General features: G+C 55.9%; 6 protein-coding genes across 6 annotated transcripts; 5 read left to right on the forward strand and 1 right to left on the reverse strand.

The window, feature by feature from the left end:
* Positions 1 to 3,891: 3,891 nt before the first annotated feature.
* JN550_000858 (uncharacterized protein) lies at positions 3,892 to 4,792 on the forward strand (the record flags this gene model as incomplete). Its single annotated transcript, XM_049320562.1, has 2 exons — positions 3,892 to 4,425; positions 4,493 to 4,792. The coding sequence occupies 2 exons, from the start codon at positions 3,892 to 3,894 to the stop codon at positions 4,790 to 4,792; spliced, it is 834 nt and encodes a 277-aa protein (XP_049176764.1).
* Positions 4,793 to 5,476: 684 nt separating this feature from the next.
* On the forward strand, positions 5,477 to 7,471 carry JN550_000859 (uncharacterized protein; the record flags this gene model as incomplete). Its single annotated transcript, XM_049320573.1, has 7 exons — positions 5,477 to 5,522; positions 5,683 to 5,707; positions 5,802 to 5,861; positions 5,927 to 5,954; positions 6,103 to 6,448; positions 6,526 to 7,223; positions 7,280 to 7,471. The coding sequence occupies 7 exons, from the start codon at positions 5,477 to 5,479 to the stop codon at positions 7,469 to 7,471; spliced, it is 1,395 nt and encodes a 464-aa protein (XP_049176765.1).
* A 783-nt stretch (positions 7,472 to 8,254) lies between these two features.
* JN550_000860 (uncharacterized protein) lies at positions 8,255 to 9,634 on the forward strand (the record flags this gene model as incomplete). The annotated part of the gene is made up of 1 exon (XM_049320584.1): positions 8,255 to 9,634. One exon carries the CDS (start codon positions 8,255 to 8,257, stop codon positions 9,632 to 9,634), a length of 1,380 nt encoding a protein of 459 aa, XP_049176766.1.
* A 749-nt stretch (positions 9,635 to 10,383) lies between these two features.
* JN550_000861 (uncharacterized protein) lies at positions 10,384 to 10,982 on the forward strand (the record flags this gene model as incomplete). The annotated part of the gene is made up of 3 exons (XM_049320595.1): positions 10,384 to 10,530; positions 10,616 to 10,816; positions 10,890 to 10,982. 3 exons carry the CDS (start codon positions 10,384 to 10,386, stop codon positions 10,980 to 10,982), a joined length of 441 nt encoding a protein of 146 aa, XP_049176767.1.
* A 572-nt stretch (positions 10,983 to 11,554) lies between these two features.
* On the reverse strand, positions 11,555 to 12,466 carry JN550_000862 (uncharacterized protein; the record flags this gene model as incomplete). The annotated part of the gene is made up of 1 exon (XM_049320606.1): positions 11,555 to 12,466. The coding sequence occupies one exon, from the start codon at positions 12,464 to 12,466 to the stop codon at positions 11,555 to 11,557; it is 912 nt and encodes a 303-aa protein (XP_049176768.1).
* A 1,246-nt stretch (positions 12,467 to 13,712) lies between these two features.
* JN550_000863 (uncharacterized protein) lies at positions 13,713 to 17,358 on the forward strand (the record flags this gene model as incomplete). Its single annotated transcript, XM_049320617.1, has 3 exons — positions 13,713 to 15,408; positions 15,470 to 15,544; positions 15,596 to 17,358. 3 exons carry the CDS (start codon positions 13,713 to 13,715, stop codon positions 17,356 to 17,358), a joined length of 3,534 nt encoding a protein of 1,177 aa, XP_049176769.1.
* Between the last annotated feature and the right edge of the window lie 5,937 nt (positions 17,359 to 23,295).

Below are 23,295 nucleotides of genomic sequence, written 5' to 3' on the forward strand. Positions count from 1 at the left end.
CAACCATGTATTTGCTGACGACGACTTGACATTCAACGACGAGTAACCCACCAAGTTCGTAAACACAGGAATTCTCCGACAACGAAGACCGATCTGTCGATAACCAACGATGCTAGTAGCCTGACAACGAAGTTCAAGCGAGGATACGAAAAAGAAATATTGTGGTCTATCCCACCGCAAAGGACCCATTTGCTATGCTTTACCGAGGCCGAACGAGCAAGCCTAGGACGGCCCCAAGTGTGCCACCTCTCCTCTTCAGCCGGCCACCATCGCCTAGACAAAACAACTAAATATGCATTACGCGTCGTGTTCGAACAGCAATCGATCGTCTACCGAGACATACACGACCACGGTGTGTCGTAGCACCAGGCTCAACGAGCCTAGGGGCAGAGCACGGTAGAACAAGACAAGCTTCGTCCTGAGGTGAAGGCATGACTATCATGCTTGCACGGCAAGCTCAACGTTAAACAATGGTGTATTCACCATGTAGTGGGACGGCTTGCTGCGTAGTTTGGCCAAGGCGCGTGATGGATCCTGCACAGCAACCTTGCGAGTGGCCGACCGCAGTTCAGTGGGAGCACCGCCATGCCCTAGTAGTCGTATTCTCTTGCATAGAACACATCGACCAAGATTGCTCCATGGCGTCAAGCACCAGCGCTCCGCGCAGCAACAAGCCTTTCATCCACCACGACATGTAACCCCTGGCTTCACAAGGCAACTCGATGTCGCTGCGTATGGAGGGCAGGCACTCACCCACAGTAGTCTAGTGGGCTTGCGAGCCGCAGTTTGTCATAGCCAGGATATCGCCGGAGGCGGGCTGCCAGCCTCTAGATATCCTACCGCTGTTGCCAATATGAAAAGCCTTGTCGATTACCACTGCAGGAAGCGGTCTGCCAAGGTGAGATTGGCGTTGGAGGCACATGAAGGGAACCACGCCACTATCACCGTGCTGTCACAGAGTCCGCTTGCATATGAACGCCGTGTCTGGTATCTTTCCTTAAGCATGTGCACCTGTCACATTGAGAGGCCGAGCCCTGCCCTTTTCTTTGATGTGCCGTCTAAGGGGAAGCCATCTCCAAATAATGCCTCGAGGAATTTGGGCCAGACGTCACTGCGGTTTCGTGCTCATCATCCTACTGATGGACAATGTCTGCTCGCTCGGCGATTCCAAGGCCTGGGCTTCGTATGGTAGACAGCGTGGTTTGTTCAAATATTGGTACAGAATCAAACACTTCACATAACATTCCACTCCTTGCATTCTCAAGTAGACTTCGATAGATAAACCTCACTCACTCCCTGGCTTGGTGCTCGCACAAATAGCAAGTTCTGCAATGTATGTGTAACACGGCTCGTTAACGTTCAGGATCGTTGGCTCTGACTGGATTTGTTTCCTATAATCGCACTGAAAGCACTGCTCTCCTCGCGCTCGTTGTCAGTAAAACCAAAACCGTCTTGTACTTTTTACGTTACATGAGGCCACAATTGTACCGAGGAGTAACACTGTGGTTAAGACTAAGCTGAGGCAGGTGATGAATGTCGATATTACATAGACAGGTCTGATTTCCGGCACTTTGAGACGCAGTTCGGGTGCGCCCATCGGGAGGCGACAGCGAGTTATTCTTCTGCCCATCCTCCGTCATCCTTGAATTGATAACCTAAATTGGATCATGCCACTCTATACTGCAGCATGATCTATGAAGTACAGCCAGTATCTCCGGTCACTGTGCGGTCGAAATTGTTGCCGCTGGGTGCCGATTTACCACTTGCAGCAAGGCTATCCGCAATCCGGCCTGCAGCCTCACTGCCACATGGACCAAGCCCAGACCAAATAAATCGACTAACTATAACAAAGACTACTCTTGGCAGAGTAATTAAGGGTTCAAAGAACCTGATACTGGTTTTTCCTGGCACGTTTCATTGCGCTGAGATGATCTCTGATTACGGGGCTGGTCAAGGAAAGATCCTAGACAGCGAATGCTAATGGAGCAGCTTCGAACTTGAAATTGCCCACTTCCATGGGTGATTTAATCCGAATGTTCTCCAATACTCTAAACTCCGGGATATTGACCAGCGAAGATCAAGACTCACTCAATCTGATCTGGAGGAAATAAAGAGCGAAGCCAACTTCAAAACATGGGGCTGAGAGATAACTTCTGGGACGATCAGAAAAAGGAACGCCTTTCCAATTAAGGAATCGGAAAACTTCGACCTCGATGATGCCAAATGACAGTCACCACGCTCAAGACTTCTTAGAGTTTAAATGCTGCCCCCAGAGAAATTATACACAAGTGGCAACCTTGTTGAAAAAAGGACTGCAGCAGTCAACATGTGCTGGTGGACGATGGGTTCATCACACTCGCAAAAGAGAGTCTCGTCAAGAGATGACAGCACAAGCGCTAAATCATGCCTGTCATTTCCATTAGTTGTCGAGGGCCAGCATGGGATGTGCGAAGAACCGAAAATCAAAAACACAGCAAAGCAAAGGAACCATATGTTTGCTGGTGGATGGAACACTTGACTATTAATCTAGTATGATGGTTGCTATCAGCTTCGGTCGAAAGAGCGAAAGCATGCGTCGGAGACGCAACTTTCCTTGGCTGGAGAGCACCAGAACTCGAGTTTCATTTCTTTGACCAGCTCTGCGACCACGCGATTATCAGTCACGATGCGATCCGAGCATGACGTTTTCACCAATCACCAGGTGTGATTCGTCACTCAGCTTAGAGAAGCGCTGGATTCAAGTCTGAACATGAGTTGGTACGTAGGAAATCAAGAGCTCCAAGAATTGGTAAGATGATGACCACCTTGAGCTCGCTTGAGGCCCGCAATACAGCCTCTTGGTCCTGCTGATGCCAAAATATAATGCATGTTTCCCCCCGTCTTTATCCACAGATCCTGGATGTTCGGGTTTCTAGGATGCTATTACTTCATAGGACTGTTTCCCAACCAACATCAGATGGAAACGGGTCATCGAGAATGTCCGAAGTTGCCTGCCGGGCTGTGGAGCTTAGCCGTATCGAAGCTCTCGCCAATACGGCTGACCCTTTTGAAACATGTGAAGATGAATAAAGTGACCACAAGCTTTAACAAAGCTTCAGATCCCAAGCGCTTGTGAGAATAACGATGACTAGGGGAGCAATAGCAACGAGGCACGTTGAACTGACAGATCATAAAACCTACCTGTCCGGACGGTGCGTCGTTTGCAATGTTGATGGGCGCAACTCGCTGTTTCCAGAATTGTTCCGATGAATCTACCTATACCTTCAGACACCGCGACCTCGATGACTGACCGTGGTTTTCAATATTTCGGACCTTCATTCGCGTGGCCTGGCCGACTTCCGGAATTTCGGAATGCTGCCGTACCTCATAGGTGTATTGTTAACAAAGCCTATCATGGCCACGCCCATTGGAAGTGACTCTTTGGCACACCACAGGTACTCTTGGAGATGCAGCTTAGTCTTGTATTGGCAGGACGCATGTGTTCAGTTTCAAGCCTCGCGGGTGTTGGTGGTAATAGACTCCGTTTGGCTGGAGGAAAGCGGTGGTTACGGCTGCGTGGGCTTCGATTGCATAGATAGAAAGGAGTTTCCATAGCCAATTGCCACCCTCATTATTTCTGATCGTTTTGATTTTCATTCGTATTAGGCTCGAATTGATCACACGTTGATTTACTTAAGCAACTGTCGGCAAAAGTCAACGTCCACTTGTCTTCCAGAAGCGCGGCTATAAAATTGTGGCGCACGGTTGTGGCTCTTACTAAGCTGCGCCACAGATAGAAAAAATTACCAGCTGGTAGCTGTCGCTTCACGCGAGCTGCAAGGCTTCAGCCCGATTCTCCTGTCATTTTCAGAAACCTCCCATGTCCTCAGGCGAGGCGTGATTTTCTCAACAATGGCGACCTCGACCTCCATACGGCCGGTCATTGGCCGGATACTGCAGCACACAAACAAGTGCAGCCCCTCGACCGTCTGCCTAGCAGCTGCCTCCGGATCGTCTCGCGTATCCGCGGCCCCTTTCTCGACCACGACCGCTCTGTCCATGCGCAAGCCGCGGCGCGACAACAACCGATTGCGAGGTCTTTCCTCCCTCTACCGGTCCGGAACGAAGGGCCGAATGGCTGTCGATGGTTTCGAAGTCCCCGAACCGGCCGACTACAAGCCCGAGGAACATGTCAAGACAGACCCCAACCACGGACTGTACCAGTTTTTCTACGAGAGCGACAAGGCGCTGCTACCCCCCGAAGAGGAGGCAAAGCATGGTCGCTCGTGGACTGTCGAGGAGCTGAGGCACAAGAACTGGGACGATCTGCACCGGCTGTGGTGGGTGTGTGTGAAGGAGAGGAATAGAATCGCGACGGCGGCCAGGGAGAGACAGAGACTGGAGTTCAGGACTGGTGAAGACGAGAGTAAAGCTAGGATGCGAGCAGTACGTTGACCCCAGAGCTCGTTCCCCTGGACCAACGCAACTTTTACTGACCCGTGGCGGACTGCAGGTTTCTAAGACGATGAAGGCCATCAAGCAGGCCCTCACGGAGCGATTCTACACCTGGGAGGACGCAAGACAGCTCGCCGAAGAGGATCCCGAGGTAGACCTGTCTAACGAGAGTAGCCCTTATACGCCCCGGTCCTACCTTGAGGAGGAGGTGGCAGACCCTCAGGCTCTTGAAGCCGAGGCGGAGGCTGAAGCTGAGGCTGTTGTACAGGAACAGCAGCCCGGGAAGCCTGCCGAGCAGCCGATCGACCCGTCCGCCTTACCGAAGGCACCTGCGACACCAACGACGACTCAACCGTAGACAGGCGACTTCGGGATGAAATACCAGTTGTACTACTAGAGGCACGGAACAGATGTATAGAAGCTTACCCACCCAGAAACCAGCACCTCGCACCCACTTACCTGGGCGCGCATGGAACGACGAAAGTCTATGGCAGGATATACCGCATGACACTGAAGTTCAGCCCTGTAAATAAGTGTAATATATATTTCCTGACATATTACCGCTCTTGTCCAGGCCATTTGTGCTGGGGTGAAACCGTTTTCACGTTGGGAAAGCCTGAGTGGCGCATGACGAAACACAGAGTGACGAAGAAACACAAGGAAGACACGAATGCGAGATTGGATTCTCCATGTCTATGTCTGCGTGAAGCTTACTTATCGGGGTCGTGCTGCGGCCTGTCGTACCGTTCTGTCGCTGCACACTTGAGAAGCTACCTAACGTTTAAGTAAGTAGGCACCTAAGGTAATAATGGCGGTGGTGATCTGGGACAAAGGCAGAAGACGCCAAAACGCAGCGGGACCCCGCCCATTGGCTCCCCCGAAATGGGTCCAAAGTGGCAGCTCATCAACAGGGTCTACCACAAAGACCATGCAACTCCTCACCGATACTTTTCCTCCCCCCCAAAGGCTCTGTTGCTTTTGTTTACTTCCCAAGATTCCTGGGCTTCCGTTCAACAGCTCTCTGCACTAATCACCACACACCATGGATGAGATCGCCCCCGAATACGATGTCATTGTGCTGGGCACTGGTGAGTCTCCCTGCCCCGCATCCGCCTTTCTGCTTCACGGGCGTCCCCTGGTGGGGTCGGGGAGCTCAGCGGCGATGGGCGTTGCCCCGACGGAGCATCTTGGTCTTGGGATAGAACTCGGGAGCAGAGCCTTGGAATGCTGACAACAGAAACCACACAGGCTTGACCGAGTGTATTCTCTCGGGGTATGCAAATCACTGATAAATCACTGATGCCCCCCTCCCCGCATCTTCCCGTCGCTGCTGGGAACCAGGCTAACAGGTGACCCCCCTATCACAGTGTCCTGAGTGTCAAGGGCAAGAAGGTGTTGCACATTGACCGCAACGACCACTATGGAGGGTGAGTAAAATCCTTTGGAATCTTGATGCCAGCCATGTGAAGCTCTGGCTAACAAACCCCTGCAGAGAGGCAGCGTCTGTCAACCTCGAAACGGTACGACCCCTACCCAACGTCCCCGGCTTCCCGTTCGCCACCCCTTATCCAGCTATCACCAACCAGAACTCGTGGTGCGGTGGTGGTGGATAGCATTCTGGTTCCAATACCGTTCGAGTATGCACCTGGCTAAGATGTGTCGATACAGCTCTTCAAGAAGTATGGCAACTTCCAACAAGGCACCGAGCCGTGGAAGGCCTACGGTAGACCCGCCGACTGGAACATTGACCTGGTGCCCAAGCTCCTGATGTCCTCCGGCGAGCTGACCAACATCTTGGTCTCGACCGACGTCACTCGCTACCTCGAATTTAAGCAGGTTGCCGGCAGCTTCGTCCAGCAGAACTCCGGCTCCAAGGCCACCATTGCCAAGGTGCCTTCGGATGCTGGCGAAGCCCTGCGGTCGCCGCTCATGGGCATCTTTGAGAAGCGCCGTATGAAGAGCTTCATCGAGTGGGTCGGGACCTTTGACGCCAGCGATGCTGGCACGCACAAGGGTAAGCGCACTGTTTCCCCGGCCTCGCCCTCTGCCTGTGCCTGGGCTGAAAAACACTTATGCTGATGAGCTGGATAGGACTCGACCTGTCCAAGGCCACCATGAAGGAGGTTTACGACAAGTTCGGCCTCGAGGCTGGTACTCGGGACTTCATCGGTCACGCCATGGCTCTTTACCTCGACGACACCTACCTTGACGCCCCCGGAAAGGCCCCCGAGTCCATCGAGCGCATCCGCCTGTACGGCAACTCTGTTGCTCGCTACGGCAAGTCTCCTTACATCTACCCGCTGTACGGTCTCGGAGAGCTTCCCCAAGGCTTTGCCCGCCTGTCGGCCATCTACGGAGGTACCTACATGCTGAACGCATCCGTCGATGAGGTCCTGTACGACGGTGGCAAGGCAACTGGTATCAAGGCCACCATGGGCGGCATTGAGCCCGAGATGAAGTTCGAGACCAAGGCCAAGTTCATCCTGGGTGACCCTAGCTACTTCCCCAGCAAGGTCAAGGTCGTCGGCCACGTTTTGAAGGCTATCTGCGTCCTGAAGCACCCCCTGGCCGGCACTGGTGACGCCGACTCTGCGCAGTTGATCATCCCCCAGTCCCAAGTTGGCCGAAAGAACGACATCTACGTTGCCTGCATTTCGTCGGCGCACAACGTGTGTCCCAAGGGATACTACATTGCCATTGTCTCGACTATTGCCGAGACTTCGGCCAACCACCACCTCGAGTTGCAACCCGGCCTGGACCGCCTGGGCAAGATTGAGGAGCAGTTTTTGGTAAGTGCTTGCGTAACTCGTGACGGATTGACACGGTAACTGATGAAACGAAACAGGGACCCCCTATCCCGCTGTATGAGCCCCTTGAGGACGGCACCAAGGATAATGTGTTCATCTCCAAGAGCTACGACGCCACCTCCCACTTTGAGACCACCACAGATGATGTCCGAGACATCTACCGCCGCGCCACGGGTGAAGAGCTCAAGGTCGAGGGTCTGCGCGAGGGCCTGCAGGTTAGCGAGGAGTAGAGAGTTCCGGTGGAAGGTTGGCGGTGGAAAGGCCAGAATGCATGCTGAACTGATGGCCCCAAAGGTGTAAACTGGGACAGTAGATGGACGAAGGAGGCGACTGCCATCAGTCTGGGACTATGCCGACTCGCTAGGGAGACACAATACCACAGTCAGAGCCACGGTGGATGTGATTCGAAGTCCTGGACCAAGAGAGCAAGAAATCGATAGACCCCTGGGCAACGAATAAAATAAATACACTCGCATGAACATTGCACCTGGAAGAGAAGCAGGATTGCAGAGGAGCCCGAAGCTGCTGTAAAGGGTGAAGAGGGTGCGCCCGCAGCTCCTTGCTTGCCACGAGACGTCCCTTGCCGTACTGGTGTCGATAACCCACCCCATTTCTGAGTTCGAGGCTCCATGGCACAGGTAGCGTGTGGCAGTACAAGAGGCACTTACCGCCGCCACCAGCATCATACCATGGGATGGAACAAACAGCTGCCTGTAGTGCATTCCCATCCTCCAGACGTTTGCATACTACCTGCGATTTCCAAGTACGTACGACTGTAGTCGCGGGCGAGGAGGTATGTAAGTAGTTATCGAGGTTTGAATGGGCAGCTGCCAGCGGCCCGATGTCCACCAGCCCGGGGACGGGGACCGCGACCCGGGGGTCGGCCAGTCCCAGGGGTCTGTGCTCGCGAAATTCTACTGGAGCTGCGTCGAGGACTCAAGATCAACGGCAAGCTCAAGCTCCAGCTCTCAGTCGCATTGGTTTGAGCTCGGCCTCGAGCGCATTCCTCAAAGATGGCGACGGCCAAGAATGTCTCCCCCGGAGCCGCGCTCTTGAGATCATCGCGCATGTTCTCCATGCCAGCGCCCATATCGGCACCCAGCGACCTCTCAATGGCAACCAAGCACAAGTCGGCGACGGCGACCACGCCCTTCCCTACTCACCTGACCGTCACCACGCCCCAGGCCTCGCGTCTGGTGGGCGACTGGGGCTTCAAGCGCCCGTTTCCCCTCAAGACGACCACCAAGTCCACCCTGCCGCTGGTGCGCGTCCGCAAGGTCGACTCGATCGAGCATGTGACGGATTTCCGGTCCGCCTCGGACCACGCCATCACGCTCAAGAAGTTCCAGGAAATGAACTTGGACTTCACGGTGCCGCAGAAGGACGACCAGCGGCCCCCCAAGTCCGTATTCGAGGAGGACGCCGACGTCACCGCCCTGACCCCCGAGGAAAGGGTGAAGAAGGAGAATATCCGCTGGCGGTTCAACGGGCCGTGGCTGGCAGGCATGACGGACGGCGAGTTCAACGAATATCTGTCGAGCACCGTCCGCGGGAAGCGGACCGAGTTCCGTGCGTATCTGAAGGCACAGCTGGCGGCTGATATGACCAACGAGCAGAACCAGCAGGCCCAAGAGAGAGCCGAGGAGGCCCCGGTACCCGTCCAGTCCAGCGACATTAGCGAGACTGCCTTCACCGAGCACCTCAGACAGCTCCGGCAAGACCCGGTCATGCTGTTCCAACACGTCAGCAGGTTCCTGGACCTGGCGCCCCTCGCCCCTGAAGAAGCTGCCTTCAACAGGCTGGGTGCTCTACGGCCGAACAAGCGATACACTTTCTCAGACAGTCCGTATGCAGCAAACGGCCCGCCCATTACACACCCCTCTGCTGGGCTTTCCTATCTACGGACCAAGAACTATCTGGACAACCACCCGATCTACGGGCCACAGCAGCGCCACCCGCCCGTCAAGGCCAGGATCGTGACACCCAAGAACAGCGCGGCCAACTACGTTGCCAAGATTGGTGTCGCAGGCTTCATCTCCAAGATTCCGGAGGGAGAGACGTCGTTCAACTTCAAGGCCGGAGGCACGTACAACAAGAACAGCGCCATTCCGGGCTTGAACGATTTCCAGCCAGATGTCGTTGGCGGATCCAAGGTCTACGTGGAACCGCAGAAGGTCACCATCAGCTCCACCGGAAAGGTGGTGCTTGGGTTCGGGGCTACAGACCCCAGCGCGGCCGTAGTACAGAAGGAGATGGTCGGCGAGGGCGTTGTTTTCGAGGACGCCGTCAAGGAGACGAACGAGGCCCTGAGCGCCCAGAGGCCCATGTTGCAGAGACCCTGGGCAGCACGGAGTAGAAGCATCATGGGCAGCTCCAAGACGTACGGGCTCTGATGGGAGCAACGCGAGGTTGTCAACGCGGCTCGGTGTACGAGAAGCTGCGCGGAGGTCTTGGTTGATGTACATTACTTGTGACAATACATACGGATGATATGTGTAGACTAGACTCAGGGGGCCGAAGGGCTGGCTGGATAGAGAGGCAAGTCTTCGCCTTATAGTGTCGCCTGAAGACCAGTCTCAATACCACACACTCTCGCCAGGTGCTGATTCTTCTACGTAGCAACGATTGTGCTCTCTTGTATGGCTAATCTAGCATTCTGTGTTGTCAAACGGCACAGGCTGCACCTCGTAGGATACAATCAGCTAGCTCTTCCCTATATAACTGCAAACCAGAGACCGACCCAGTCCTAGACCGCATAGAATGCAATGGTATTTGTCGTTTTTGCGCAGTGCACGAGCGCAGGTAGTGGACCGGTTGGACTGAGTTATATGGATGGTACCGTAGGATAGCGTCATGTCTCCAAACCGACCAGCGGTCAGCCGCAGCTGTAGACGAGCTGCCGCAATAGACTGCCAGCTGCCAGAATATGGCCTACCCCTGCGGCAGAGGGTCTCTTCCGGCCAATCAGAGCGCAAAACACATTTGCCCTAGATTTTTTCCGAATTCACACCCCCACACCACAGGAAATTCCCACCCGAGTCGACTTTTCCTACTGACGAGCGACGAGCAACTTGGACATCTACGACCTTCACGCCCAACACCCGTCCTCCCCGACCACTCGACAACCACCAATACCGCCAAAATGGGTCGCGTCAGAACCAAGACCGTCAAGAAGTCCGCCAAGGTCATCATTGAGCGCTACTACCCCAAGCTCACCCTGGACTTCGAGACCAACAAGCGTGTGTGCGATGAGATTGCCATCATTGCCTCGAAGCGTCTGCGCAACAAGGTCAGCAGCCACCACACCCGCGGCAAGACACGCGGGAGAGAGAGAGAGAAGGGGCACAGGGAACTGACCTTTGGATGAACTGCAGATTGCCGGCTACACCACCCACTTGATGAAGCGTATCCAGCGTGGTCCCGTCCGTGGTATCTCCTTCAAGCTCCAGGAGGAGGAGAGAGAACGCAAGGACCAGTACGTCCCCGAGGTCTCTGCTCTCGACTTCGCCCAGAACTCGGAGAGCGGCCAGCTCGACATCGACGGCGAGACCAAGGACCTGCTCAAGCACCTCGGCGTATGTGACACCCAACATTTATACCCCCACAGCCACCTGGTGGACAGCCCAGCTAACCTTGAACCTCCTGCAGTTCGACTCCATCCCCGTCAACGTTGTCCCCGTTACCCAGCAGCAGGGTACCGAGCGTCCCCGCCGCTTTGGCGACCGCCCTCCCCGATCATAAGCATGTTGTATGGCATTTGGGGGCAAGTTTCACGTCACGACTGAGGGTTCACGAATTGGTTGATTTGGGCAACTGGCATTACTGGTCTCACGGCTTCATGGCGTCTATACGGACGATAGTGAGTGCTTTCTAGATCTGCAAAAAGAACAAGATCTACCCACACAAGGTGTCCCTGAGTCTTTGGTTGATTCCGAAGACGACGGTTGATGGCCAATTCTCCCCTGCTCCTATTACATGTGTGTGCGTGTGAGATGTGACTACATAGGAATCTCGAAACAAAAGTGATCCACATCCGTTACAGTTTCCCGTCAGTATGGTCGACAACCCCTCGAGTACCAACGCCGGTTTGGATCGACCGAAGTGGCCGATGAAGGTTAATTAACGAGCGTGGGCTCTGTTTTATTTTTCGTATTAAAGCTGTTGCATGGACTGGGCGAACTTCAGAAGATAACTCTGAAGCCCTTTTGCTGTAATGTCCATTGGGGTATCTCTTTTTTTATCTATCATGCTGCCGTAAAACGCCGCGAAATGCTTCAAAAGTGCCCGTACCATCATATCCCCCCCCTCGGTGATTAGCTTTTGTCTACCATACTCGTGTCATCCTCCTCCGGAGCAACCTCAGCAGTGAGTTGGTTGTTCTCGAATTTGGTCTTGTAGCCGTCCAGGACAAGGTGGCCGTCGTCCTTGCCCAACGACGGCTCCTCCGCTGTTCTGGTGACTGGCTTCTCTCGTATCCTGATGGGAATGTCGCGCTGGTTCTGTGGCTCGCCAGACTCTCCCCTCTCCAAGGCGAGCTCCTTGGCGTCCTTGGCCGCCTTCCGCTGGGCCTCGACCTGCTGCTGTCCCGCGCGGTCCTGCGCCAGACGGGCGTCCTGGCCGGCCGGCTCGGCCTCCTCCTTCTTGTTCTTGCTGCCGGGCTCCTCGTACAGGTCGATCTGGATGGTGTCGATGCCGGCGCGCTCCCACGCGGCCGTCTCGCTCAGCTGGATCTTGACGTACATGGCGCGCTTGGCGCAGGCCTGCGAGCACCACCTCTCGACCTCCTTCTTGGGCAGGATGTGGCTGCCGACAATCTTCCACTCGCCGGCGCCCGCCACGCGCCGCCGCGCCTCCGGGCACAGCACGTACCCGCACCGCCCGTTGGCGTTGCGCTCCTCGATCAGGTCGTCGTAGTCCGACGGCTGGAAGAGGCGGATGCCGGCGCGGAAGCCCTCGGCGTCCGAGGGCGCGGGGTCGGCCGCCGAGTAACAGGCGGTACCGGCACCGTCCCCGCGCGCCGCCGCCAGCGGGTACCGGCACAGCTCGACGATGGCGTCGCCGATCTGGTCCTCGATGCCCCAGCGGTGGTGGATGATCTTGGCGTGCGTCGTCGCGACCTCGCGGGCCTTGGCGGCGGCGGCCTGGTCGGCGGCCAGGGTGCCCGGCGCCGAGCTGGGCTTGAGGATGGACTTGGGGGGGTTCTGCTGCGGCGCGGGGGTCGTCATGGCTGGTTTGCAGGCGTTGCTATCTCGCACGAGGCTCGTCGTTCTTGCAGACCTGGAGATCTATCGGTGACTATCCCATAGAAAAAAGAGGGCGCGACTGTGTACGGTGCAATGCTGAAAGTTAGTTAGCAGGCAAGCCACAATGACATAGTGGGCTGTGGCGCGAGCAGGAACCCGCCAGACCCGACGAGACGCGGGACGGGGGACGGGCTGCGGGCTACGGGCTGATGATGAGTCTGTGTGAGTCTGATGGGGGGAGCTGGAGCTGTGACAACCCTGCCCAAGGATCCCCCAAGCTGCCGAAGACCCATGTATGCCATGCCAATTGCCCATTGCCCATTGACCTGTAAGGCATGCAAGCATGCATTCAGGCCCATGATTATTAGCCAGTCAGACGTCCGAAGTCTGGAACGCAAGGAGAAACACCCCCTACCACACAGGACTATTTCTACCATCGAGTGTTCATGCTGTCAACGGGCCCGTGGACGATGATCAGCCCAAATAGCCCAAATAGCCCCAAAACCCTGGCCGTAATAAAATAGAGACAGACGGGCGACTCCACCGACACCTAGCGGCCAGGTAGGACGTCGAGTGGCGCCCTTTTCGGTCTGGCGTGCGGCGGGCCCCATACAATCTTCATGCGCTGACGTCTACAGCTCCAGTGCGTCCGTCCGACTCCAGTTTCTCCAAACGAGCGGGCGAACGTCCACACACCCACCAGTGACACCACCGCCCACCACCACGCCCACACCACCCCAGTCCCGGTTCCAGTCCCAGTCCCAGTACCAGTCCCAGTCGGCCCAGCACTGAGCAAGCAGGCAGGCAAGCAAGCAAAGCAGCCCACTCAACCCAGAGCTCTCCAGCAGGCTGCCGCCGCAACTTGCAGCAACTCTTGTGCTCAGCCTCGACCTAACGAGACACGAGAGGAGACCCGATCTGTTTGAGAATAGTCGGTAACCCAATCCTCCACTTTCGAACACAGCTCAGTCCAATACCTCCGAGATATTTCTCTGCGGCGACCCCTCATCTGCCCGACGATCAGCGGCGCACTGCCGACCACCAGCCAGGCAACTGCCTCCTTCCAACCTGGCCGCCGCCTCCTCCCAATCACCCCGAACCTGAACCTGAACCTGAACCTGACCCTGACCCTGACCCAAACCCTGACTTGGACCTTGAGACCGGCACTCAACTCACAACCTCCCCCAAAACCTATCCTGGTGCAGTCTGCTGGCGACGCCGAGGCATCATGGCTGCTGCACCGTTCAAGGTCAAGGCCATCTACGAGTACACCTCGAGCCACGAGGATGACTTGCCCTTCGACGTCGGTCAGGTCATGACCGTCATCGAGGACGACGACCCGGACTGGTACACCGGCGAGTACGTCGATGCGTCCGGCGAGAAGCGGGAGGGTATTTTCCCTCGCAACTTTGTCGAGAAGTTCGAGCCGGTCGCGCCCCCGCGCCCCACGAGATCCAAGAAGAAGGAAGCCGAGCCTCCCGTGCCACCTACGCCCGCTCAGGAGCCCCATCCCGAGCCCGAGCCGGAACAGGAGCAGGAACAGGAGCCCGAGCCTGAAGCCGAACCTGTCCCACAGGAGCCTGAGGAGGTCGAGGAGGAGACACCAATTGCTTCGCCTCCGCCTCCAGCTGCCGCCGAGCCGCGCTCCCCGAAAGCCCCCGTCGCTCCCGTGTCGAAGCCGGTTGAGCCTGCCCCCGCCGCGGAACCTGCTGTGCAACCTCCGGCAAAGGCGCCAGCCCCTGCTCGGAGCGGCCCTCCCCCGGTTTCCGGTAAGCCATCGAGCAGTGCATTCAAAGACCGTATTGCCGCCTTCAACAAACCGGCTGCGCCGCCTGTTGCGCCTTTCAAGCCAGGCGGTCTCGGATCCGGTGGGAGCTCTGGCTTCATCAAGAAGCCATTCGTAGCAGCTCCCCCAAGCAGAAACGCCTACGTCCCCCCTCCGCGAGAGGCCGCCCCGACTGCCAAGGTCTACAGGCGCGAGGAAGATCCTGAGATCAAGGAGAAGGAGGCCGAGAACACGGAGAATGCGGCCAAGGCAGGACTTGTGCCCACCCAGGAGGGCCAAGACGAGGACCAGCCCAAGCCAATGAGCTTGAAGGAGCGTATGGCCCTGCTTCAGAAGCAACAGGCCGAGGCTGCCTCACGACACGCTGATGCTGCTGCCAAGAAGAAGAAGCCTGAGCGGCCTCCCAAGAAGCGCACCGAGAGCCAGGAGCCACAGGAGCGCGGTTCCATCGACATCCCCGAGACGGCTTCTCCGCCATTAGAACGCCGTAACACGGAGTCCACGGATGACGCCCAACCGCCGCCTCCTCCGAGACAGTCACTGCCATCCCGAAGGAAATCTTCCAGAGGGCCTCCCGAGGATGGAAACGAAGCTGACATGTCTGGCGCTGGCGACACTACCGAGGGCCCTGAAGAGCTGACAGAGCGCGAGGATAGCGATGCTCAGACTAAAGGTATCTCGCGCGCGCCCACCGGCGCTTCTGTTGCCAGCCACGACAAAGCCCGAATCCCTGAAGAGGGCGAAGAGGAGGAGGCCGAGGAGGAGGAAGACGATGAGGAGGATGACGAGGATCCTGAGGTCAGGCGAAAGGAGGAGCTCCGAGCTAGGATGGCCAAGATGAGTGCTGGTATGGGCGGTTTGGGCATGATGGGCATGAACCCCTTCGCTGCGCCCCTGGGGTCATCTGGCGCAGCCAAGAAGAAGAAGCCCCCGCCAGTCGAGCGACGAGCTAGCGAACAGGCTGAAGACGCGAATCCAACGCCCCGCATGGCTCCCCCTCCGGTTCCGACCATGATGGCTCTCCCAGGGATGGGTAAGAAGTCTGAGGAAAAGGAGGCCGAGGCCGAGGAGCAGGAGTCGCCTGTCGAGGAAGATATCACCCCAGTCACCTCGGCTACCTCTCGTGCCGTTCCTGAGCGTGAGTAACTCCATAATTACATATTGTTCTTGTGTGCCAGCGAATGCTAACGTACATGAAGCTCCAACGCAGAGCCCGGGGGGCCCTCCCCCTGTTCCCAGTGGACGACCAGCGCCGCCTCCCGTTCCTGCTGAATGTAAGAGCTGCTTTTTTGTCTGTTGTGAAAGCTTTGCTAATGATGGACCAGCCCGGCCACCACCGCCACCTCCTCCTGCTGGTGTGACTTCGCCCAGCGTTGGATCCGAGTCTGACGACGAGCTATCTGAGAGTCAACTGCAGTCGGTGGAGACACCCCGTGGTGAGGCTCCTCCTACGAGCAGAGCTCCTCCGCCAATTCCTGTAGCTTCGCCAACCATGGCCCCAGCATCCCCTCGGCCTGCTGGGCGCCGGACGTCGTACATGGGAGCGGAAACATCACCGACGTCCCCGGACCAGCCCAGCAAGCGAAACAGCCGTCCGCCGCCTCCTATTCCAGGCTCTGCACCGCTTCCCCCTGCACAAAATCGGGCTCCGCCGCCTCCTCCACCAGGCACTGCTCCTAGCCGCACATCTACGTCTGATGAGAGGGTGGTGTCACCAATGAAGCCTGGGCACCTTGACAACGGAGAAGAGGAGGAAATCACCGAATATGACGGAGACTACGACACTGATATCGGATCCTCGGTTCCCCACAAGGACGCGCTCAAGTCGCATGCTCGGGATTCAAGCTTTGATGAGAGCGTTAGGTCGCCCGTTTCTGACGCTGCGCCCCCGTCGCTACCGCCTCCCATTCCAAGCGCTGCCGCCCCAAGGGCTGTCCCTCCCCCTATTCCAAGCCAGCCGCCGCCGCCACCAGCCCGGCCGTCCGCGGACATGCCTCGTGCTGCTCCTCCTCCTCCACCTCCGCCGAAGACGGAAACCTACGCGCAGGACGACGACGAGTACGATCCCTACAACTACACAGCATCACGACCTGCAGCGCCGACAACCTTGTCTTACAGCATTTCGAGACACGAGGAGGAGGCGGCATCACCCGATAATGCACCGTCCTACCAGTCACCCCCGCCGCCAACCACACGCGCACCACCTCCGGCCCCGCCCTCGAACAGAGCTCCACGCCAGTCCCTCGATGTTTCCAGGCCCACGGGTGGACGAAGATCAATGGACGTAAACCGACCTTCAATTTCGATGGAGTCCGGATTCGTGGCTAATGATCTTGACCTTGCGCCCCACACGAACTGGTGGTCAACGCCAAACGGCGTCCCGCCAACCCTCCAGGGGCGCAGAGATGTATTCTTCGAGTCCGAGGAATCTACCACCTCTGCACCTGGGGGCAGAACTGTTGTCACTAAGGAGGTATATGTCTTGTTCCAGGATTACTCGCAAACGATCATCACAGTGCGGTACGATCCACAAAACCCGTCTGACACGCAGCTTGATCAAAGACATGAACCCCCACCACGTACTCTGCGCCAGGATCAATTGGAACAGGCCTACGAACGATTTGGTCTGCAAATCTCGAACACGATTCCATCCAAGAAGGACTCTGTCGTCGGTGACGGCTCTCCCCATAGCTTGGTCTACGAACTTCTGCGACCGTTCAAGGATGCTCTGCTCCCTGTTGGTACACGCACCTACGGCGCTCTTGTCTACGCCAACATTGCCAATGCTTCCACCACGATGAACGATGAGATCCGACCCGGTGATATCATCTCTATCCGCAATGCCAAGTTTTCCGGCAAGCACGGCGCCATGCACGCCAAGTACTCGATGGAGGTGGGCAAACCAGATCACGTCGCCATCGTTGCCGAATGGGATGGTACCAAGAAGAAGGTCCGCGCCTGGGAGCAAGGCCGCGAGAGCAAAAAAGTGAAGCAGGAAAGCTTCAAGCTAGAAGACCTCCGTTCCGGAGAAGTCAAGATCTGGCGTATCATGCCTCGCAGCTGGGTCGGATGGGACTCGTCGAACTAGAGGTCGGACTGGGGGTCATTCGACTACTACCTGCCAATGCTCATGCGAGTGAACTCTCAACGCTCATCCAGAACAAGCACGAGAATAAATTCACCGGTATCATCACGACATAGCCGAGAGATCATGGGTCCTATCAACGAACATCGACCACAACAGTGGCGTCGCTGATTTTCGTTCTATTGCCAGGGCACAAGCGGAAAGGGGGAAGATCCGGTATTGATCATCAACATCAATCAGGAGGGTAAAAGTAGCTCGGTGAAGGATGAGAGCATGTATTCTGGCGAAGTGAAGAAGAGGAGATGCCTATTGTTTCCACACTGCCTTTCCATGCTGCATACCTGCTGGCGTAGGTAACTGTTCCCGACAACAACACATCAACCCCTTCTCGTTATCATAGTTTATTACCAACCAAATGCGAAGGAATTAAATATGCAAACCCAACGCTAACGACCTCTAATACATCGTGAGCTGTTTTGACCTACCGTTCGGCTGCGGCTGGCGAACTTGGGGCAGAGCTGCGCCCTCAGAGCTTCCTGCAAGCACAACGTTGGTGCGTCCCTCGACCTCTCGCAACAAGGGGCCGGCCATACAAATAATTGCCTCACTATATAGAATGATACATTAATGGAATTGCAGAGGTACACCTTCAACAATTTACTCTCGAGTCATGCCATAAACATACCACCACGCAAGGGCCTCGCTCGAACGACAGCCAAAGCTAACCGAACGTCGGCCATCGCCGTCGCCTATTGTGGAAGCGAAGTTCCAGCTGAAAAAAAAAATTCTACCCCTTGCCTGGCCTTGGCACCATATATGCCAAAACCAGTCCTACCTCGCAGGGAAATGGGACAGGAGACAAAAAGCCACACGGCCCGAGGATTCCCTTCAACTCCCGTAAACCCCCGATCCGAGCGAAACCGCCTGCTTGGGATATCTGCGAGAAGCAAATATTCTTTGCTCGGTTCTGGATCCCGTGATATGCGCTGAGACACCACGTCACCGTGCTTCTGCTTCGCTGCACCTCCTGTTTCTCCTTCCCCAGCTTCTGCAATCCTGCGGGGTGGAAGTGCCGGGAGACGGGCACGTGGTGACTGGCGAGGAAAGAGGCAGAGCGATGGGAAAAAAAGCAAAGCCCGCAGAAAGGCTAACAGGCAGGAGAAGAAATAGCAGGGCCCTCTGCTCACGTGTCTCGCGCCCCAGGGAGCCGGACACGCGAGAGGGCGCGGCTGTCGGGCTCGGGAGGTCTCGAGATTGTCCTCGGCTTGCTTTGTATCATGGACGTTGATCAAGATTCACTATCCCCTTGCACATACGGCGGTGGTCCAGTTGGACCAGCCACGCGCTGCCGTGGGCTGGCTCGGCCGCGCAGCGAAGGTTCGTCAACAGAGTGCGAATCTTACAGCACCGGTTGACTATCCAGCCGACGCCCGTGGGTGATTCGACACCCCGACCCCTGAGCCCTGTAACAGCGGAACGGCACTCCAGGTACGCCCCAGACCAGCGATGCGGATCCGTTAGATCGTCGGATGATGTCGCGCGGCGTTGTGCCCGTCATCGTGGGAAACATATGATACGATGGGCGTTCTGCAGGCTCACTTTCTGCGTACTCCTGTTGGCTAGAAGTGCTACGTTGGTCTCTAAGCACCTTTAGACTGACAAAGGTCCCTTGTAACGCCCTTATGTCGTATGGCATGTTAAGCATCCGTCATGGTACTATGTTCTATATCTCTCTGTGCGAGCCGATGGTCCCAACGAATGGTTCTTAGCAGCGAGATCCGAGTTGCCACTTGTTCTTAGTTGCACAAGAAGAGCCGGATTTTCTATGTACAATCTTTATACTTGCTGTGCCTGCTGATATCGCGGCGAAATAAGCGAGCGAAACCCTAGATACCAGCCGCCGACTCGTCATGGGAAGTCATCTATGACTACACGTCCAATAGGGCAAGGCTGGCCGGCATCACTGAAGGCCGATTTGCTGAACCCAGCACGCTGGAATCCGGGGTCCGCGCCCAGTGTTTCCATGTATGTAGCATGTATGTAATGCATATAGAGTGGCCTAACGCGGTAGCGCCGGATACTCGCTGAATCTTGCGTTTTCTGTTCGGTCGTGCGCTCCTCATGGTCTGCCTACCCCTCCATTTCAGCAAGAGCCTGGCTTCTGATAGATCAGAGCGAGAAGATGGGCTGATGGAGATGGCGAATGGCCTTGTGCGGCTAACAGCGGCGACGGCGCGGGCAGCCATTGGCGATCGCCTTTATATATAGCTTCACCAATGGCACGAAGGCGTGGATGCAGATCGTTCAGCCTGTGTAGCTCTCAACAGTAGCAGGACTGACTGGCTGGCTGTCAGCTCTGAGCAGAGGCAAGGGCTGGGGTACTACAAGCCCGTTGTCGTCCCCACGCCAGAAAGCGTCTTGAAGCCCAGATCCATGGAGAAACACGTTTCGCAGTATATCAAGACAAATCCCATTGTCCAATAATTCGAAATAAAATTTTCACGGCAGTCATCGGAAACCTTGGGCTTGGGGGTATATGTTGCTCACTCCCACGCGTTCTGCATGGTCTATCGCAGTCTGGACGCTGGGCGACCCCAAATGCGCTGGTTTTCTATCCATGGTGTTGTCCAATGGCGCGCTGACCAGCTGAGGTGATCAAGCAAGCCCCAATCGGAGGCTCTACGGCATTGAGGGTTGCAGCGTATTCTCTCAGCCAATGTCTGCCTTGAACCGAGAATCCAACTCAATTCAAGCGACTGGCACTTTTGGGATCGATCTGCAATATCTTACGACTTCAGAACGGGACTGAAGCTCCCTGCCCTGGATGTGTGGGGGATTGGAGCAAGAAAGACGACTAAACAACAGGAGGAGAGAAAAGTAAGAGGAAATCATGTGTGTTTGGGAAAAGAAGTCTGTCCAATTCGGCGGGACTGGAAACTCAGTATTGTGTACGGCCTAACCACCTGTACCAAACACTGACCCTGCACGACTCCAGACAGGCATCAGTGACTTGGAGCACCACTTACGTTGTTTAGGAGCAGAAGCTCCACGCGAACTGTGGTTCAAGGAGGGGGTCTCGAGAACCACCTTCGAAAAGACTTCTTTATTTCTGCAGATCCTCGACATGAATTCGGCGTTCGCTGCTGAAGATCCGTCAATGGGTTCCATGATGGTTTCCTTGATGACATCTAATGACATCTTCTAGCGGGCTGTTTACACAGACATAACGTCAAACACAAGAGAGTGTCATCGTCCAGTGGCCAGATTCGCGTATCACGACAGGCGGCTAGTCAAATAGTACCTCTCTCGTGGCTCTCACTTAGGAAACAAATAAGATTCTCTGCTCCCTCGATAGCTCGTCGACGATATCCACTTCGGGTATATCGGACCAAGCAAACAATACCAAGCTACTGCACCAGCTGGCCGAGCTCCAGTGATACGCATTATCATTGCGTCAAAGGGGACACAGAAGCGGCCGGGTAAGCGCGAGCTCTGATCTTGACGCCGATTCCGGTAACCTGCATTGTGGGGTGCGTGGAAGGACAAACAGGAAGCGTCCCACGGTAGGTTGGTAGGGTTAAACAAATATGTACATAGAGTGGCTGGAGGAATGAGAGCAGACGTGGAAGCCACGCCGGGCTTAGTATCTAGATCCAAGGTGATCAGCATGGTATTAGTGATCATGATCATTGCTCCAGCGGCTCTGATGGAGGCTGCCGGTCTCATGTAAGTGTGCCTGGAGGGCATTTTGAGTGGCCAGAACCACTGCTGCAGCAAGTATCTTTTTTTGCCTAAAGGGCTAATGGCTGCTCGAATAACATGCGCTACAAGAAGCGCAATGATCCGTAGGGCTCTAAGCCTTCGAGGCTCGTCATCACAGACCAAGGCTGTGGCACGGTGGGTAACCTCGTGATGCCTAAACGATGAAAACAAAATCAGCCTGAGCACTCAGTTCACTGCAGGGGCCAGCATAGAGTGGAAGCCAAGGATAGCCACGTCTCCAGAATGACCCTTATCGCATCTGAGTATTCTCAAGATCCCCTAGATTGCTCCATCTGGGCCCAACATGGTCGACGGGGCCTATGACGCCAATCCGTACTCTGCGGGTAGTAGCCCCGATGCACGAAGCAGCTTAACTGCACGGAGCGTCGATTAGCTCAAGGAATGCCTCTCCGAAAGCTGCCCAGCACACGTGCTTCGATCTCTGCGTGCCTGGGGTTGGTGTCGAAATGAGGGTCGATGTCGCACAAACCGGCGAATGAGAGGTTGCCACACTACAGGTCCGCATTGGACGGCCTGCAGGAGGCCACGAAACGGCAGGAACGCCTGTACGCTGCTCATGCGTCAGTCAAAGACGATCTGACAGCAGTGGAACAGAAATCTTGAAGCGAACTGGGTCTGAACTCGTAGGAAGCAGACAAGCGCGATGCATAGCTGGTAGTCAGGCATCATCCTCTTGGGTGCGGATCCTTCTTACTTGTCGGACAAGTCAACTTTGATCGAGGACCAGGTACTGTGGAGCAGTCACGATGCGAAGTCGTGCTGCAGCATGCTTAGCAGGCAATCATCATATGTTGTGATTATCTTGGGGCAAGAAGACAGTCAGTACTGTGTCGCTCCATTCCAGGTTGATCCCGACGATATGCAGGTGTGTAAGTGATTGAGGTCTGGTAAGCTTAAACATGAACTGCTTACAGGAAAGGCTCCGCATAAGGTAAGCGCCAAAGAACGAATAGGAAGCCTACCGTAAACCACCTGGCCGTTTATTATGTGGTGCTGCCCGGAATAGGTGGTCCAGATGGGAATCCCGTGTTAGGATTTGGCGCATGAATTCATGGAGCTCTTCGCAACCTAATGATGCGCGCCTGTGAGCCAGGTGACCTGCGCCTGGGCATGCTGACGTCCAATGGGCCGCACAATGATACAGTGTAGCCTTGAACCGAGCGCATGCGCCCGGGTTGTCTATCGACTGCTCTCCCGTCGCCGCAGCGGCCGTCGGGCAGCATTGTACCCAACTTGCTAGCGACCCCGGGGGACAGTGCCACGTAAGTTGGAGGCTGTACTGCCAGCTTTGATGGGGATAATTCGTCATGAGCGGGATCGCGGACTTGATTGCAAATGCGCATGGCTACGGTGCTGCGAATTGGCCAATGAAACACCCGTCGCAAGCCAAAGTCCGACGGAGAGCGCTGCGTTTGACGGGGCCCGACTCGTCCACGATCGGTTGTTCTCAAAGCCAACGAACTCTTTCCGGACAGTACTGTATCACGGATCCAGGGGCCTTGTCATGAAGGTGGCTGGAGCATGAAGTCTACCGTAACGAGGGCGAAGGATGGGCAGTCAAGTCAGCTGGGTGTCTTAGAATCTCGGTCTGTCAGCCCTGCCCCTTCGTATACTCATCACGTCCTGCCTGCCGGCGCCGCACCGGGGCATCTGAGATCCAGTGTCCAGCCAAGGCGAACAGAGTGACTCTACGCCCTGAGTCACGGCGCGTTCATGGTCTGGACTGTGGTCTGGTTTATTAATAAGATCGATCGGCAAGGGGAGCTGACTGATCGATCTGGAGGCTTCTGCAGAAAGATACCAAGAGGATAGATAGTGAACTCGATGCAATTGGCACGCATGTGCCGGGAGGTAGCCGCGGCACTGGTCTCCTGGGATGTGTGATGCGAAATGAATAAGAAGAGAAAAAATTTTCTGCTTGCAACTCTACTCCCACGGGCAGCCATGGGATGCCGAAAAGAGAGCATGAATCCCACGTTGCGGAACATGTCGCCGTCTGCGAGAATGAATCCTGGATCCTTGTCTTTGGATGACCTTCTAGCGACAGCACCTGCATCTAGGCGCTGACGGAAGTCTAAAGTTCGCTGGGGTCCCGCGGCTTCGGCCGTGCAAGTCGCTGTTCCGTGGGATCTTCTAGCGCGTTCAGGAAAGTACAGG

Source organism: Neoarthrinium moseri (genome assembly GCF_022829205.1).
Source record: "Neoarthrinium moseri strain CBS 164.80 chromosome Unknown scaffold2_Wmoseri_CBS_16480, whole genome shotgun sequence".
NCBI lineage: Eukaryota > Fungi > Ascomycota > Sordariomycetes > Amphisphaeriales > Apiosporaceae > Neoarthrinium > Neoarthrinium moseri.